The sequence below is a fragment of the Mesocricetus auratus genome, unplaced genomic scaffold, assembly GCF_017639785.1.
Source record: "Mesocricetus auratus isolate SY011 unplaced genomic scaffold, BCM_Maur_2.0 Super-Scaffold_6723, whole genome shotgun sequence".
Classification (NCBI taxonomy): Eukaryota; Metazoa; Chordata; class Mammalia; order Rodentia; family Cricetidae; genus Mesocricetus; species Mesocricetus auratus.
In genome coordinates, this window is record NW_024429183.1 from 1,855,833 (window position 1) to 1,871,280 (window position 15,448).

General features: G+C 47.7%; 1 protein-coding gene across 15 annotated transcripts in view; it reads right to left on the reverse strand.

Annotated features, from left to right (window-relative positions):
• Positions 1-2,630: 2,630 nt before the first annotated feature.
• Positions 2,631-15,448, reverse strand: part of LOC101843051 (BTG3 associated nuclear protein) — a 72,985-nt gene continuing 60,167 nt past the window's right edge. For 7 of the 15 annotated variants that reach the window (XM_013115657.3, XM_013115656.3, XM_013115653.3 and 4 more), the window contains 3 exons: positions 8,705-8,830; positions 5,107-5,250; positions 2,631-3,203 (listed from right to left, as the gene is read on the reverse strand). In XM_013115657.3, the coding sequence (XP_012971111.2) occupies positions 3,129-3,203; positions 5,107-5,250; positions 8,705-8,830 (345 nt within the window). In that variant the 3' untranslated portion in view covers positions 2,631-3,128. The remainder of the gene's footprint in view (positions 3,204-5,106; positions 5,251-8,704; positions 8,831-15,448) is intronic. The other 8 variants (XM_013115660.3, XM_005073116.4, XM_013115654.3 and 5 more) reach the window with 3 other exon arrangements.

Genomic DNA, 15,448 nt, shown 5'->3' on the forward strand with positions numbered 1-15,448 from the left:
CTATAGATAGGAGGTTCACATCTGGCTTTCCAGTCTCATCTGGCTACTCAGTATTAACTAATCCTTGCCATTATGCAGAGTAACCAAGGTTTCGGGCATCCTCATCTGCCACATGTTCAAGAAGCTTTCCAAATCCAAGTTCAGAGAATATTTGTCACAGGTTTCTTATAGATGACTTTGATCAAATCGATTGCAACTTTGCTGAAAGTCCCCTTAACTATAAAGAAGTGAATTTTACATAGCCTTTTTCTGTTTAAGATAACCATATGGTCATATTAACATAGTAAGTCACAATGACTTTCAAAATATTGTACCAAGCATGCATGCATGAACCCAACTAAATCTGGGTGAGGTGACACATCCTTTGCTGTTACACAGCCTGCTCATGCTTTGGGGTAGCTCAGACACTCACAAGCAACAAGTCTTTTCTTCTTCTCCTTCCTTCCTTCTCTCCTACCTCATTCCATTCTGGTGTCTCAGATGCCATCCCATTAGTCTTCCCAATCCATAGATAACAGTTCTGGGACAGCCTCATCTTCCAATGCCTGAGGGGTCTGTGGAGACCTCCACAGAAACAACTAGTGGCCTGTTATATCAGGTTATCAACTGTTTGAACTGTAAATGGAATCCTCTAAGTATAATCTTCCCACAGCACCAGTATTGGCTTTGTCATTTAGACTTAATTCTCCATCTCAAGTTTGTCTTTAGATTTTTCTTAGCATGCCTGATATATTCCATGTTTCTGACATCTCAATCTGTCATTCAATGCAGGCTATCTTCATGAGTCCACTTTTATTTATTTGACTGATGGGATGTGTTTTCCTCATTAAAATTTGCCTTAGTTCCATCTGGCCAGAGGACACACAACATGGCTCAAAGCCTGTGACAGGCTAAGTTCTTCAGCAATGCTCCAGAGAACACCTAAGAATACACCTTTCTCAAACTGCTGGATGATGTTCTATAGGAGACAAGCCAGGACTAATAGTCACTTGAGCACTAGTCTTTACAGATAATTACATATCATGTTTCTATATGGTTTTCAAATACTGAAGACTTAAAATTGCACGCCATTCCTAGTCTTTCTTCAAGGCAGTAAAAGTACTTTAAAATAATTCACTTGTCTTCTTGCCTGTTCTGAATTAGTCATGTTTTCCACTATTTGATTTCTTTAATGATATAGATCATTTCAGATCTGTTTCTATTCCATGTAGTCTGGTGGTCTCTTGCTCTAAGAATTTCCATCAGGGTCCATCTTTCTAGTCTTGAAAATCCTCTGGAATCACCTTTCCAGGGGGGCATCTCCAGCACAGGGCTTCAATTGTTATGTTTTTTGCCAAATGCAATCCATTTGTCAAAAATAATCTTGAGATATAATAAACACCAAACATTTCACTGTTTTAAATGACTAATCCAGTGGCCTGGTGTACAGGACAAAAGTAACTGTTATCCAATCCAGACAATTGTCACCACCCCACAGGCACAATATCCCCTGTATGTAACTCCCACCATCCCTCTCTTCAGATCCTGACAATTTGTTACTATTTATCTGTCCATTCATATAATCTTCCAGTAGTCTTTGCCCTCTGGTTTCTTTCACTCACTGATGTTTTCAAGTTCATCATGCCACGGTGTGGGCCAGAGTGCCGATCCTGTGGCAGTTGAATAATCTTCTGTATCCAGAGACATGCTTTGGTCACCTGTTCATATGCTGGACCTTTGGGCTATTTCCACTTCAGGTTCTTATGAAAGGGGCTCTTGTGAATGTGCACACATAGGTGTATGCATGAAAACAGGGGATATTCCTGGGATTACAAAGCGGGGCCATATGACACACTGTCACTAGCTTTCAGAACACGTTCTCTGAAGACCTGACTCTGCTGCCATCTCATATTCTACATGTCTGAGGATGGATTTATATGTACTATGCTTCTTATGTGGGTGCTTTCCTCTCTGGATCCTTCTGGAACCATTCTTCCATTCTCCATTCTTGCCTGGGATCCTGCCAGGATGTGTTACATAGGCTTGTAACCTCCAGCCTCCATGCCTTTCCCCATTTTCCCCACACAGGGCCATCTTCAGCAGTGGCCAGCCTCCTATGATGGTCACAAACCGTCAAACTGTCTATTCCAGAGAGCTGCTCTCCTCTGCTACCTCAGCATGATTAACCAGCCCAAGAATTCAGAATGTGGTGGTATGAGACAGGCATGATAATTGGGACAGGAACTTTGAAGTCTTCCAGGAAAAGCCTTGTGCATGGCATTGTCGGTCAGTAAGGACAACTTTATTGGCATTTCACAAGCTAATGATGTGACTATTTGAAACTGCTTTCTCTGCAGAGGCATGGCCTTTTCCACAGGGCATGCTCCAAGGACCCCTGGGGTTGCACTTTATGGAGCCTAAGCATTCAGAAGAGGATAGGCTGGAATTACCTTGCCTTTGAGTGCTCAGCCATGATGAAATGCAAGCCAGATGCCCCAAGGGGTACCCAGAGCTCATGCTCCCTAGCAGTGAGGGCCAGAGCAGGAATTCCCTGGTAGCATGGACCTGGAAATGACTATGTGTCCCAGCACCCATCTTGGGACTGGGCACCCTGGGAAGTCCTCTCATGGTGCAACAACACTGAGCCTCTGTGGCCATAAATACACTTTATTTCTTTAGAAATGCATAATTACACTGTGGAGCACTCCCCTAGCAGTGGGTCCGCAGTGCTCCAGCATCATCAGCTGTATCCAATACCTATGTCAGGACCCCGAAGGGAGCACACGGCCAAGGCTTCTGCTACTCCACAGTTGTGTTTCTGTTGTGTGTGGTTTGGGTTTTTTTTTTTTCCATTTTCTGTTTTGTTATAAACACCATAGCAAATTAAAAAAAGCTGTTTAAACAAAATATTGTAGTTCTTGTTTTTCTGAATGTACTCAACACGCTCTGCACTATACTTCTCCTCCAGAGACCAGCAGTGGGACTCAATCCTGAGGTGCCTTCCAGCAGGGGGTGGCCAGGACCTTTCCCAAGAGGAGGAACTTTCACATGCCCTGCAGAATCCACAGTTGCTCTGCTGAAGCAGGAGAGCAGGACACAGGGCAGTGTCAGTGAGCAGCTGTGGTGTGGTTCTCCTACAATGCCTGGTCTCACTGGATCTGGATGGCTCCATGTTCAAGCTGCATTTCGGGCTGCAGAGTGGGCTGCAATGCCTCAGCCGTCTGCTAGGTGGGGAAGAAAAGAAAGCTGTTCTAGAAAAACACTGCAGCACACTTGTGTTGGCAAGCCACCCATGTTATAAAAAGCCACAACCTGCGCACACAAGTAGAAAACACACATCAGCCTCAGAGTTCAGTGTGTGCCAGGCTTCCCCTGACCTGATGGGAAACAACCAGACCCCACACTTGCTCAGGAGAACTTGGGCTCCCGGGGCCATAATGTGGCAAACTCTCCATCCTTACCTCAAGGTGCCCTGAGAAACAACTCAGATTAGCCATGCATGTTCTTAACCTGGCATATTTGCCTAAAATCTCAGGGTCACACTGACTTCCACAGAAACTGCCCCAGTGTTCTAAAGTAGCATCTTGGGACAATCTGAAAACATGGCACCTGTACGTGATGTACATTAGAAAGACTATGCAGTCACTGTTTTAAGGTGTGAGCTTGCAACCTTGGAATGAGTCACTGATCTTCCATCTCAGCTGTACTGCAGGGGCACCAAAGGATAAGCTACCAGGGCTTGGGCGCTGGGTCAGGAACAGGGCCTGCACCACATGAGGCAGAAGTCTCATAGTCATATCCCCATAGCACTGGCACCTGACAGCTCTTATTGTACATCTAAGTCTGCTTTTTCAAGACAAAGACTTGACTACTGTCTCCTTTAAGAAGGGAGGGAAGGAGGTGGGCATAGTGGCACACACATTTAGTTCCTGTACTTTGGAGGAAGAGGCAGGAGGAGCTCTTTGAGTTCAAGGCCAGCCTGGTCTACACAGTGAGTTCCAGGAGTCATAGCTACATAGTGGGATCCTGTTTGTGCAGGGGTAGGAGATTAAGGAAAGAAATAAAGTGGCTTGTTCCTCTCTCACCAATGCGGATAACATGGCTGAGGCTGTGTTCAGCTGATTTTAAAAAGGGGGAGTGGGGGAGTGGGAAGAGGGTTACAGTTTGGACAGAAGGATATGAACTGAAGTGCTTTCTATGAAACTCTGCTCACCAGGCAAGAGAGAGACCTTGGGATTTATCAGAAATTTGCAAAAGCGAGATCAAGTGGGCAGCTGTGTGGCAGGCTAAAGGGAGTAGCCTTTTGAGACTTGACAGGCATTATGGCTGAGGCCTGAAGATGGGGAGGCCTTCATCTCAAGTCAAGTTCCTTCCCTGAGAACCTGAAGAGTCATTCCTAGACCTTCAGGGAACAAAGCTTGCAGTGCTCTCTCCTAGGACACCTAGCCTGGCAGCTAAGCCTTCCAATTCCTGAGGTAGATAGGCCCCAACAGCCCCTGGGGGAAGTAAAATCATGACCAGTCTGAGGCCAAGGCCTGGTTCTCAGGCTCTGGGGACCAGAAACTTCTGTTAGAACCTGCACTGCTCACTGTACCAGGCCCATAGCACACCAAGGAAGGAGCTCCTACCAGAGCCAGCTAGAAGTATACAGAGGGAGGTAGGAGACTTGTCCTCATGACACAAACTCAGATGTCTTGAGCGTCTGCCTCCCTACCACTGCTACCTACCTTGGTTGGGCTGAGACCACATGAGCCCAGAGCTTCTGGCCTGTGGGATGGATGTTCTGCCTGGCAGAGGGCTGTGACCTTCAACAGAAGGGGCAATGGGTTCTCAAGAAACAGAGGCCCTGACTCCAGGCACCCTCTAAGAGTGGCTCTGAGGCAAGCGAGGGCAGGGCAGAGCTTTGGTCTAGTTTCTTATCTAGATAAACATTCCCAGACAGCTCACAATGCAAACTTCCAGAACTGTCCTCACATCATGATTCCAGGAGTTAAGGTTAATAGAAGACCCATGCCAGAGCGGGGTCTGTGTGCCTCTCTACAAGAGTTCCTACCTCTAGATGAACGTCAGACACATATCTACTTGAGAGGCCGGTGGGACTGAACCTGGGAGGGACAGAGGACTCACCTGTGCTGTAGCTGTGTGGTCACTCACAGGCGCCAGCTGGACGTACTGAACCTGAATGTCACTGCCCTGGAGAGGCGACCCATCTACTCCAGTAGCAGCAGGGTCCGAAGAGGCCACGGCTATGAGCTGAGCACCTTGCAGTACCTGGGGTTGGGGACAAAGCCAGGCTGGTCAGTGGAGCTTAGGTCAACTGACCCTCATTCTCTTCTGGTCCAGAAGCAGCAGGAGCTGCTTGTTGCATGGATGTAAATGCAATGTAGCCTCACTGCTCACTGCAGAGAGACACCTGGTTAAGTGAGTGTTACGCTTTTTGACTGTCATGGAATCTGCCACATCCACACATAGCCTTCTGCAAACATCTTTGTTAGACATAGACATTAGTCTTTTAAAGCCTGTGTAAAAACAAATAAGGTAGAACTTGGAAAGAGCTAACCAAACAAAACTGCACAGGCACACTGACATAGCAGGAGAGCTTAACAAACCCCTGGGCAGAGCCCATGTGTAGTCTGTAGCTTTAGAGAGGAAAACGAAAGGAGAGAGAGGGCTGCAGAGATGCTCAGTGGGTACACTGCCTGTGTGCAAGCATGAGGAATTGAGTTTGGACAGTCAGCATTCACACACAAGTCAGGAATGGCTGTGTATGCCTGTAACCCCCAACAGGAAGACTGCTGGAGCTAACGCAACGGCCAGCCTAGACAACAGAGTATTCTCCAGATTCAGTGAGAAACCTCATCTCAGGAGAAAAAAAAAGTTGAAGATAGATGAGGACACCAACTTCCACTTATGCACATGCAAATACAGGCACAGCACAGGCACACAGCACACGCATACTTGTGCACGTGCTCGTTTGCACATACACACATACATGCACACGCACACACGCGCGCGCACACACACACACGCACGCGCACACGCGCACATACACACACGCACGCACACACACACACAAAGAGAAAAGAAGGGAGACTGGAGGAGTGAACAGGCTCCTAGGGGGAGGTGTGACCCTTGAGGACAAGTCACTATACAAACATAACCTTCAGTCCTTTTTAGCTGTATCCATCATTCTGACCCTGCTTGACCCAGGCCCTGCCTCAGAATGGATCGGGAGGAAGGGGATAGGTCTGGGTGACTCCCACCTCTGGGTATCCTTCCTGTTGGCTTACTTCCTGCAAAATCCACTTGGTGCTCACACAACTGGTCAGGTGGCTCTAGGTGGGCAACACAGAGTCTCTGTCTGGTCACTCATAGTTGCCAGGAACCAAGGAGCCCCTTCATCAGGGCTGTGTACTATTCTAGGCGGGAAGGCCAGGAGTACCAGACATGGATCTCCAACAATGATCAAAACTGCCCATATCAGAGACACCTTTTGGCAAGATGGCACACACATCCTTTGGTATAAAAAAGACAGCATGTGACATGGCTCCCCACAACCAGAGACAGCAGTACAAACTCACCCAGGAACTACTAAGAAGCGCTGTACTTGTAAATAGTGCTGGCCTGTCTGTCAGATAACATGTGCCTTCTTAAAGGACACACTCCAAGTAAGAACAGTGTCTTCTATGCTAATGAGGGTCTGCCAAACCAAAATAGGCTCAGGTTCACAGGCAGTAGGAAAATATTTTTAATGACTTGAAAGCTCTTTTTATTTTTTTTGAATAACTGAGAAAAAAAGTGAGACAACTACTTGGGAATGTGAATGTTAGTAGACTTAATACAGCTGTCCCTTTAGAAACTCATGCTTGATGCCACAGTGGCAGTGTCAGGAAGTATCTTTCATAAGGGGCTGACGCCTAATATTCCTTTGGGAAGTAGTCAACCCCTTTCTTACTTCCAGTTTGATTCTGCTCACCTATGGAGGCCCTGACAGACTCTGCTCAGAGGGGAGCCAAGAGACAACACAAATAGTGAACCCAATGACTAGCATATCTCTGCACATATCTGGCCCTCATGACCTCTCTGAACCTGCTTGCTTCTGCTTGTCTTTATGTCAACGTGTTGGGATAAGAAGATAGTTTCCTTGACCTCACAGGAGCCACACATCCTGGTCAGCTACTCCGTGGGCCACAATGACAGACAGCAGGTTATACAAAATCAGGGAAACGCTGATCTTCATTCACCCTTCTCCAGGTGCTCAAGTTCAGGTTAATTAAAAGGAAAAGGAGTGTGTACACACATCTGCGTAGTTGGTTTCCAGGCAAGTTCAAAACTCAACATAAATACTTGCCTGGTATTTCTACCCAAAAAGTACCTCAGCACTACCTCTACCTCACACACCCTGCTGTGGCACAGCTACTGGCCACTCCCTCCCTCTTCAGAGCAAAGCAGGGCAACAGATGCTAAGCTGCCCAACAGCTGGCTGACAGTGAACACACCTTGTCTTAGACAAAGCTTGACCCCTCTCAGGGGGAAGCTTGCACAGTAAAATGACCTGGCTTTTCATGTTACTGACAGGCTTTCTCCTTCCACTCTGACTTGCGTCAGGTTCGTTATCTCCACTCGGAACTACATTTCTCCAGGCATTGTGCTTTGCTTCATCTGACCAAGCAGTTCAACTTAAACAAAACCAAGAATTTTACATTTAGAGCAGATGAAGCTTGTTTTGGGTACAGCCTTTCGTGGCAGACTGGGTTGGAGCATTGGCTCTTCCAGACCCTCCCTTGACCTCTCATGGACAGCCAAGATGGCTTGGGACCTCTCTTCCCCTGCATTTACTCACCCAGAGTACCTCCTGCCCTCCCCACTCAGCAGCTCTTGTGGATCTCAGTGGGTCCCATGGGCTCCCATGCCAACCCTGCACCCACCAAAAAAACATGCTCTGCAGAGAAATGGACTAGACTCACCCAGCATCTCAGTCACAGGAGCTTCCTGGTCTGACTGCAAGAACACTGGGCCAGACAGACAGAATACTACCTATGGCCCACTTGTGCCTGGCTGTCTCCCCTGACCTGCCCTGGCTCATCCACCAAAGTAACCCAGCTAGAGGCAAAGGGTGGCTCTCCATGTGCTCCTTGAACAGCAGAAGCAGCAGGCTTCAGATAGAAAGGACACTAACACCAGAACTGCTCCAAAAGCAGTATGATCCTGCCTCCATAAATACAAAGCTCTGTGGGGTGAGGGCTCTGAGCTCATCAGATAGGTCTGTCTTTCTAGCCAGTCATCAAATCATATACTTTCATATGCCATTAATGATTTCAAGTGTGTCTTCAGACACATGTGGTCATACATGTGCATTTGAATGCGTGTACATATAAGGCACATACCTGTTCATAGACACCTCATCAGTTTTACTATACCCCTAACATGCCCTTCTCCTATGGTGTCTCTGGTGTTTCTGGCTACCAAAGCAAGCTCTTATCCTCAGGCCTCTGTGGGTATACCAGCATGGACAATAGTAGTTATGTGGCAGCTTCTGTAAGTAAGCCTGAGCTCACAATGTGTGGCATCGTCTAACTTGCTGTAGGTTCTCAAAGGGCCAGATACCTGTGTGGCAAGCAGGCCCTGCCTGCTGTCCAGGACTCTAACCTGACCCTTCTTCTCATGGTCCCTGGAAAACACTGGTCAGGCCACCCACATCTCCCAACAAGAAACACTTACAAACCTGGATCATCTCATTTCCAGCAGGCAGATCAAGTGTGTCTCCTCCCAGAGGCCAAAGCTGGGAGGGATTAGCCTGGGCCACTGAGTCACCGCTGACAGGAATGGGATTCTGGCACAGGCCCCACGACTGGAAGAGATCAGAATGGGGGCTATAGGCTTGGCAGTGACATGTCAAGCCACAGATCCCACCTTGTGGGGAAGAGATAGGAAAAGGGGGAGGTGCTGGCACACTGTGGCTGCCTGGTTTGCTATCTCCTGGGAACTCAGAAGCCAGGTCACCTTTGAAAACCCCAAGTCAGGAGTTGTAACATAACCACAATTTCCCAATCATGTTCCATTTTAACAAGATCCCTCCATAATGAGTCTAAGGTAACTATAGCTTCTTTTAAGGAAACTTCTGCAATCATGAAACCTGTTTCCCAGGAATATCTGCCTGTGTTGACTGCAGCAAAGCAGCACCCTCCCTGATCAGCACCCCAATAATGCTGTCCTGCCAACATTGCCAATAAAACCACTTTCTGTATGAAACATGAAGTTGGTTAAATCTGAGGTGCTGTACTGTAAGAAAACCTGAATTTGCAGTTTTAAGACAAGTGTAACTTGACTAATCAATCAATGAATGGAAGCAAGATTCTCATCTGGGCAAAGCTTAGAAAGTCATGACTTTCAAAGACTAGAGCTACCAGGCCTAGCTTGCAAACTTTCTCCTAGTGAGAAAGCTGTGGGGCCTGGACCCCAGCTGTGGGATTTGACCAAGTGCATTTCAACTGTGTGGAAGAACTGGTGAGCTCTCACCTTGGCTGGCTTCTGTGAAGAAGAAACTTGAAGATCAATATTCATATCAAGGGTGCCATCACCATGATCACAGGGAGGGCACTTGCCTGGGAAGGCCTGGCCATACCTGAACTGTCCAGTTCTGGCCATGCTTCCCCCTGTGTGTCTCTGGTCCACACTCAACACTTATCAGCCTCATGACCAGTTCTTCTCCAGCAGCAGGAGCAGACATGCACCTGTTCTGTTGTGTGGGCCATTCGTGAACCTGCCTCCAGCACCAGAAGAGTGAAAGCTCCAAGGCACTTCCCAGATAGTTACCAAAACAAGCATGATGGCTAATAATCCTAGCACTTGGTGGGGAGAAGCAGGAGATTAGGGGTTCAAAGCCAGCCTTGGCTACTTAAGTGAGTTGGAGGTCAGCCACAGCTGTATGAGACCACAACAACCCAAGTCTGGTTTCACTGGAAATGCTACTCCAGGTGAAGGAGGACAGCCATGAGGAAGACTGATGCAGGAAGAGCCAGCTGGGTGGGCATGGGCTGTTCATCCCAAGAACTTCTTTGAAACTCTGTAGCCCAGGATAGTGGCGAGGGCAAGGAAGATGACATTTGGCATCTATCCTTACAAACAAGACTGAGGAAGGTCCCAGCAACACCAGAACACTTGCTCTGTGACTGACTCAAGCACCCAGCAGGTATCTACCACAAATGTTGGAAATATGTGCTGCACGTGCTCTGCTTGTTTAGAGCCCCTATCACAGCACTGTGCAAGAGTAGTTAGTGCAGGTGTACTGCAGTGAGCACAGGAAGGCCCAATACACTCTCAACTACATCCTGGTCTCTGGCATGTCCTGGCAGTGCTTCAAGAGAATAATGCAAGTTGAGGTTTGGCTTTAATGTTAGGTTGGTGGTGGATAAAACTGAAAAGTCAAATCCCAGTTTTAGGATAGCAAAGATGAGCTTGTGTTGGGTGTCCAGGGTCATTGTGGCTGCCCAAGAAGACCAGTTACTCAGTCTGTTTGGGGGAATCCCTGCTGCAGTAGGCAAAAGTCTGGCTGACATGAGCCCTCAGCTACAAAAAGAATGCAGCAATGCAGGCCACCATGGCATGGCACACAGGAGTGAGTTTCCACTTATCTCCCAATAATGAACTTTCAGTTCCTTCACTCTTCCTGCTCACTTTACATCTGGAACAGAGACCTGATCTGCAGGTTCTCCAAACATGCGCTGGAATTAGAAATGTCTGATAGTAATGAAGTGAGTGCTGGCACCCAGGCCAACAGCCAGACCTATCACCTCCAAGCAGCCAACTCCAACTAGCCTGTAGCTGACCTCCAGTGGATTTCCCAAGGGACAGCATAGCACTTACAGGCCAGAGACAGGGACAGGAAGCAGGCATGTGCTATAGTCTCAGCTTCGTTGGTAGCAACTCCCCTACCACATTTTTTGAAGCACTGCCAATTTTTCAGACATATGAAAAAGTGGCAGAGGGCAAGAGTTGGGAGCAGGGCACTCAGAGAACCTGGGAGCACTGAGCTTTGAAGCACACACCATCTGGTTTTCCTCCATCTACTGCCAACTCTGAAACTCTACTTAAAACCCAACTGAGATAATGCAAAACTGGTGCAAACCCTTATGCAAGAAGCTCCAGGGCCTTTCAGTGGTATCTGCATATGAAACTGGGTCCCACCAAGAACCTACTAGGAGGCAAAACCAAAATAAAACAAAGGGAAACACTTGTGCCAGGGGTAGACACTCACTCGTGTTGATTAGTGTGTGGCCAGCCTGGCCCACAGCTGCAGGAAAAGCCCAAGAAGCGTCAACTTGTTTCTCTTACTCACTTGATCCATCCAAACAAGGGTCTTTTCCCAACCTCAAAGGGTAGTTTTCTCCATAACAGTGAGATGCTAGAAAGACTAATATTCAATTGCTGACTGGCCCAAACAGCAAACATCCACAGACTTTTCATACATATACACATTCCCATGACAAGTCAAAGTTATTATACCTTGTTATCCTTCTCGGTGTGTGTGTGTGTGTGTGTGTGCATGCATTCTCGTGCATATGCAGACTCATGCTCATCCACATTCATACATATTTACCAGCCAAAGATGAATGTAAATTGTTCTCCACTTTACTATATTGAGATGAGATCTCTCATTGAATATGGAAATTGCTAATTTGGCAAGCCCAGCTAGCCAGTAAGCTCCAGGAAACCTCTTATCTGCCTTCCCAGGGCTGGAATTACAAATGTACACTGTGGGTGCTGAGGATTGGAACCTAGGCCCTCATTCTTGTATGGCAAGCATTTTACCAAGTGAGCCATACTCCCAGACACTAACTTTTTGGGCTCTGTTCTGGTTAAGGTTACTATTGCTCTGATGAAACACCACACCCAAAAACAAGATGGGGAAGAAAGACTACTCCACTTATACTTCCACACTGTAGTCCATCACTGAAGGAAGTGAGGACAGGAACTCAAACAGGGCGGAACCTGGAAGCAGGAGCTGATGTAGTGCTGCTACTGGTTTGCCTTCTCTGGCTTGCTCAGCCTGCATAGAAGCCAAGACCACTAGCCCAAGGGCAGCACCACGCATAATGAGCTGGGTACTCCTAAATCAATCGCTAATTAAGAAAGTGCCCTAGAGGCTTATCTACAGCCTGATCTTATGGGAGCACTTTTTCTCTTTTAATTAATTTTAAGTGGGCTCCATTCCCTCCTCTCCTCCCACTGACCCCCATGTGCCTCTCCCAGTCTTAACTGAGGTTCCCTACTCTCTGATGACTCTGGCTAGTGTTGAGTTGACATAAAACTAGCAGCACAGTCATGTAGCCCTGGCCCTGAGAGGCAGGTGTGCTGGGATTAAAGGCATTTGTACACACTCAGCTAAGCTACAGATTCTCTAAGTCCTTGAAGGGAATTTTACTGAACACATGTCCTTGAGTTCCATCTGGGGGGGGGTTATGTACTCTATGCATGTGTTTTCAAGGAGGAAGGGTGGTGGCATACACATGGTAAGGCCAGAGGAGAATGTCAGAGTCTTCCTCCATTGTTTTCTGTCTCACTCCACTGCGATAGGGCCTCTCACCAGACATGAATCTCGCTGCTTTCCTCCCTGGATTTGCCTGTCTCTGCCTCCAGCGCTGGGGTTCTTAACACACATGACTATGCCCAGGTTTTACAAGTGCATTGGGGATTCAGACTCAAGTCCTCATGACCTTGGTGGGTCCAGGGGCTATGCAATTGTTTACCAAGCAATATTCTAGTGCCCCTGGTTTCAGGTGATTTCTCCTACCATCTCATCTCCAGAGATCCTAGGAAGGTGTGATCTTGCACACAAAGCAAGGAGAGATTCTGGGCGATGAGACAGCAGGTGGTACAGTGATCACATGCAGGCTGCCTGGGAGAAGCTCCCAATCTGCAGCCTATCCACACCTTCAGTACAGAGCTCTCCATGAGAGAAAGTGGGCTTCCAACACAGACCTTAGCTACAGAGCCCAGAACTGTGGGGATTTAAGGTAGAAGAAGCTGGACAGCATGGTACCAATGTGAGACAGAGCTGGGGAGGGAGTCCTGTGGACTGAACCGTATCCCTTCAAGTTTGATGAACCTCCATTTCTAAGAATGACCCCTAGTGAATAAAGGCAGGTCCTAACCTAAGAACATGTATCTCTCCAAAAGTAGGGACATCTAAACACAGACATAATTCTAGAAAGCCATGCAACAACAGGAGCTATCTGAAACAATGTGATCATAAACAAAGGACTACCAAGGACCTAATGCAATTGGCAGGAAACTCCTCCAGAAATAATGGAAGCATTCTGACCCCCCCGCCCCCCCCAAACACTTCTGTGCAGGCAGCCTGGCCTCTTCTGGATACCTCTAGCCTCCAAAACACTGGGTAAGGCTTTTTTTTTGGGGGGGGGGGCTAAGATCCAAGTAGAGAACAGGGGCTTGGGGATCCAATGCCAAAACACAAGAGTCTTTCACTTGAGTTCCCTAACTGGACCACGGGCTGATAAGAACTTCCCAAAATACCCTGAGGCCTCTGGAAGCGCCTGTCCTCTGCAGCAGCTGCTCTGGACCAGCTCACTGCCCTTCAAAGGAGCCACCAATAGTCTCCCCCTAACTACTCTCTGGATCCTTCCCATAGTACTAACAGAAGTGGCAAAGATGGGTGCTGGATCCCTGCAAAAATTCCTGGATGTCAGTAGGAATTTGCAGGAACTTAAATATAAATGAATCACCAGAATGCAAAATATATAAGCCAAATTCTAGTTTCTGTACTGGGCACAGTGGGGTCCTTCATGTAGCCAGAGGAGGCATGGAGGAAAGAGCTTCATATTCTCATCGACAAGAAGTAGTCCTCCATACACACACACCAGAGCATGACCCGTTTGGTTGACAAGATAGGCTGGGGTGGGGTACTCTAGCTGCCCACCCTTATCTTACTTGTGGTTCGAGTACTGCCATGCCCACCATTTTCCACCTGACTTACATACCTATGATGCAGCTCAAACCTCCTGAAGTCCAAGCATTTCTCAGAGCTCCATGCCCTAGGCCTCTGCTAGCATTGGAGCACAGCACTCAGTCCTCAGATCCTAACTCTAACCCCAGATTAGAGAGTAAAGTGAGAAGCAGGAGATGATGGGAAACTGACCAGCCTTGATAAAGTTCCTGAGAAGCACAATACCTCTTACCCCCACCTCAGAGGCCCTGGCCCTGAAGTGAGAAACAGCAACTGTGTCCCTACTAAAGCACAGTGGCTGTTCTCAAACACAGTCACTTGGAAAATCAAAAGTTTCTTTACATGTGATGACAGTTGATCTTTATGCTAAGTCGTGATGTCACCAAGAGGCCACTTTGACTTAACTGAGTTCAAAACACCAGCAAATGGCTTGTTTTGAAGTGTGGAGAAACTCTGCAAGCAAAAAAAAAAAAAAAAAAAGAGTGGACCAGGGGGGCAAAAGGAGAGAGCCTGTGTTCTGATGCACAGGTGCTCTTTGTTCCCATGGTAACACTGGGCTCTAGAAAAAAGTTCCAGCACAAGGAAGGCTCCTTCTTCACTGGGGCTCCACTCCAGATACAACCCATTCCAGAGATAAAAGTTGAAGCTATAGAGTCACTCACTGAGGCAGCCATGCACACGCTGCCCTCCTGTCCAAGGCTGGCAGGTGAAGGTGGCAAGAGGGCAGATGAGAGGAATGGGCACCTGGTGAACGAGGATTCTTGGAGCTGGAGGGAGCTACAGGAAAACAAACAGGAGGAGCACCCTGCTGGGGGGGGGAGGGGTCAGCCAAAGCCTAAGACCAGAGTGGCTGCTTCTGAAGTGTGTGTGCAGTATCTCCAATAACAGAGGCTCTCACAGCCCTCTCAGTCAGCCTAACCAAAACAGACTCAGGATGCCTAAGACAGGAAAGACACTAGAATAGGCTGTGAGGAACAGTCAGAGAGCTTGGTATCCCAGTCCAATAAACCTGGGGCTACCTAGGTTGGCGCCAGCCAGGACTCTGGGTACTTGGCACAGATGTTATTTTGTTTATTCTGCCTATTAGGAAACACAGCCCAAGACACTGACTCAGTTGTCCAAGTTCATAGGGTCAATAAAACCAAATGAACAGAGGAGGCCTTTAAGGCAGTGTCCCAGCCTGCTGTCCTCCATGGCTGGAACCACCACTTGCCTGTGACAGGTTTCTTAGAAAAGAGCAAGGAGAATGTTGGCACAGTATATCATGCCACCAAGAAGCTGCAAAAGTGTCACTGGACCCCAAACAAGGAAACTATTCACACTGAATTTCTCCTTCAGCATTTCTTATGAAAGAAAACAGCCTTAGGGCTAGGACACCTGCTGATGGCTAGCCTTTCCCCACAGCATGCTTCCCCAGCTCTCTGGAAGGGGCCTGTTGAGAGCACCCCCAAAGGAGATGGGACTGCAAGAACCAGTGTTGGGAGATGACCTGCTCCAAATCAT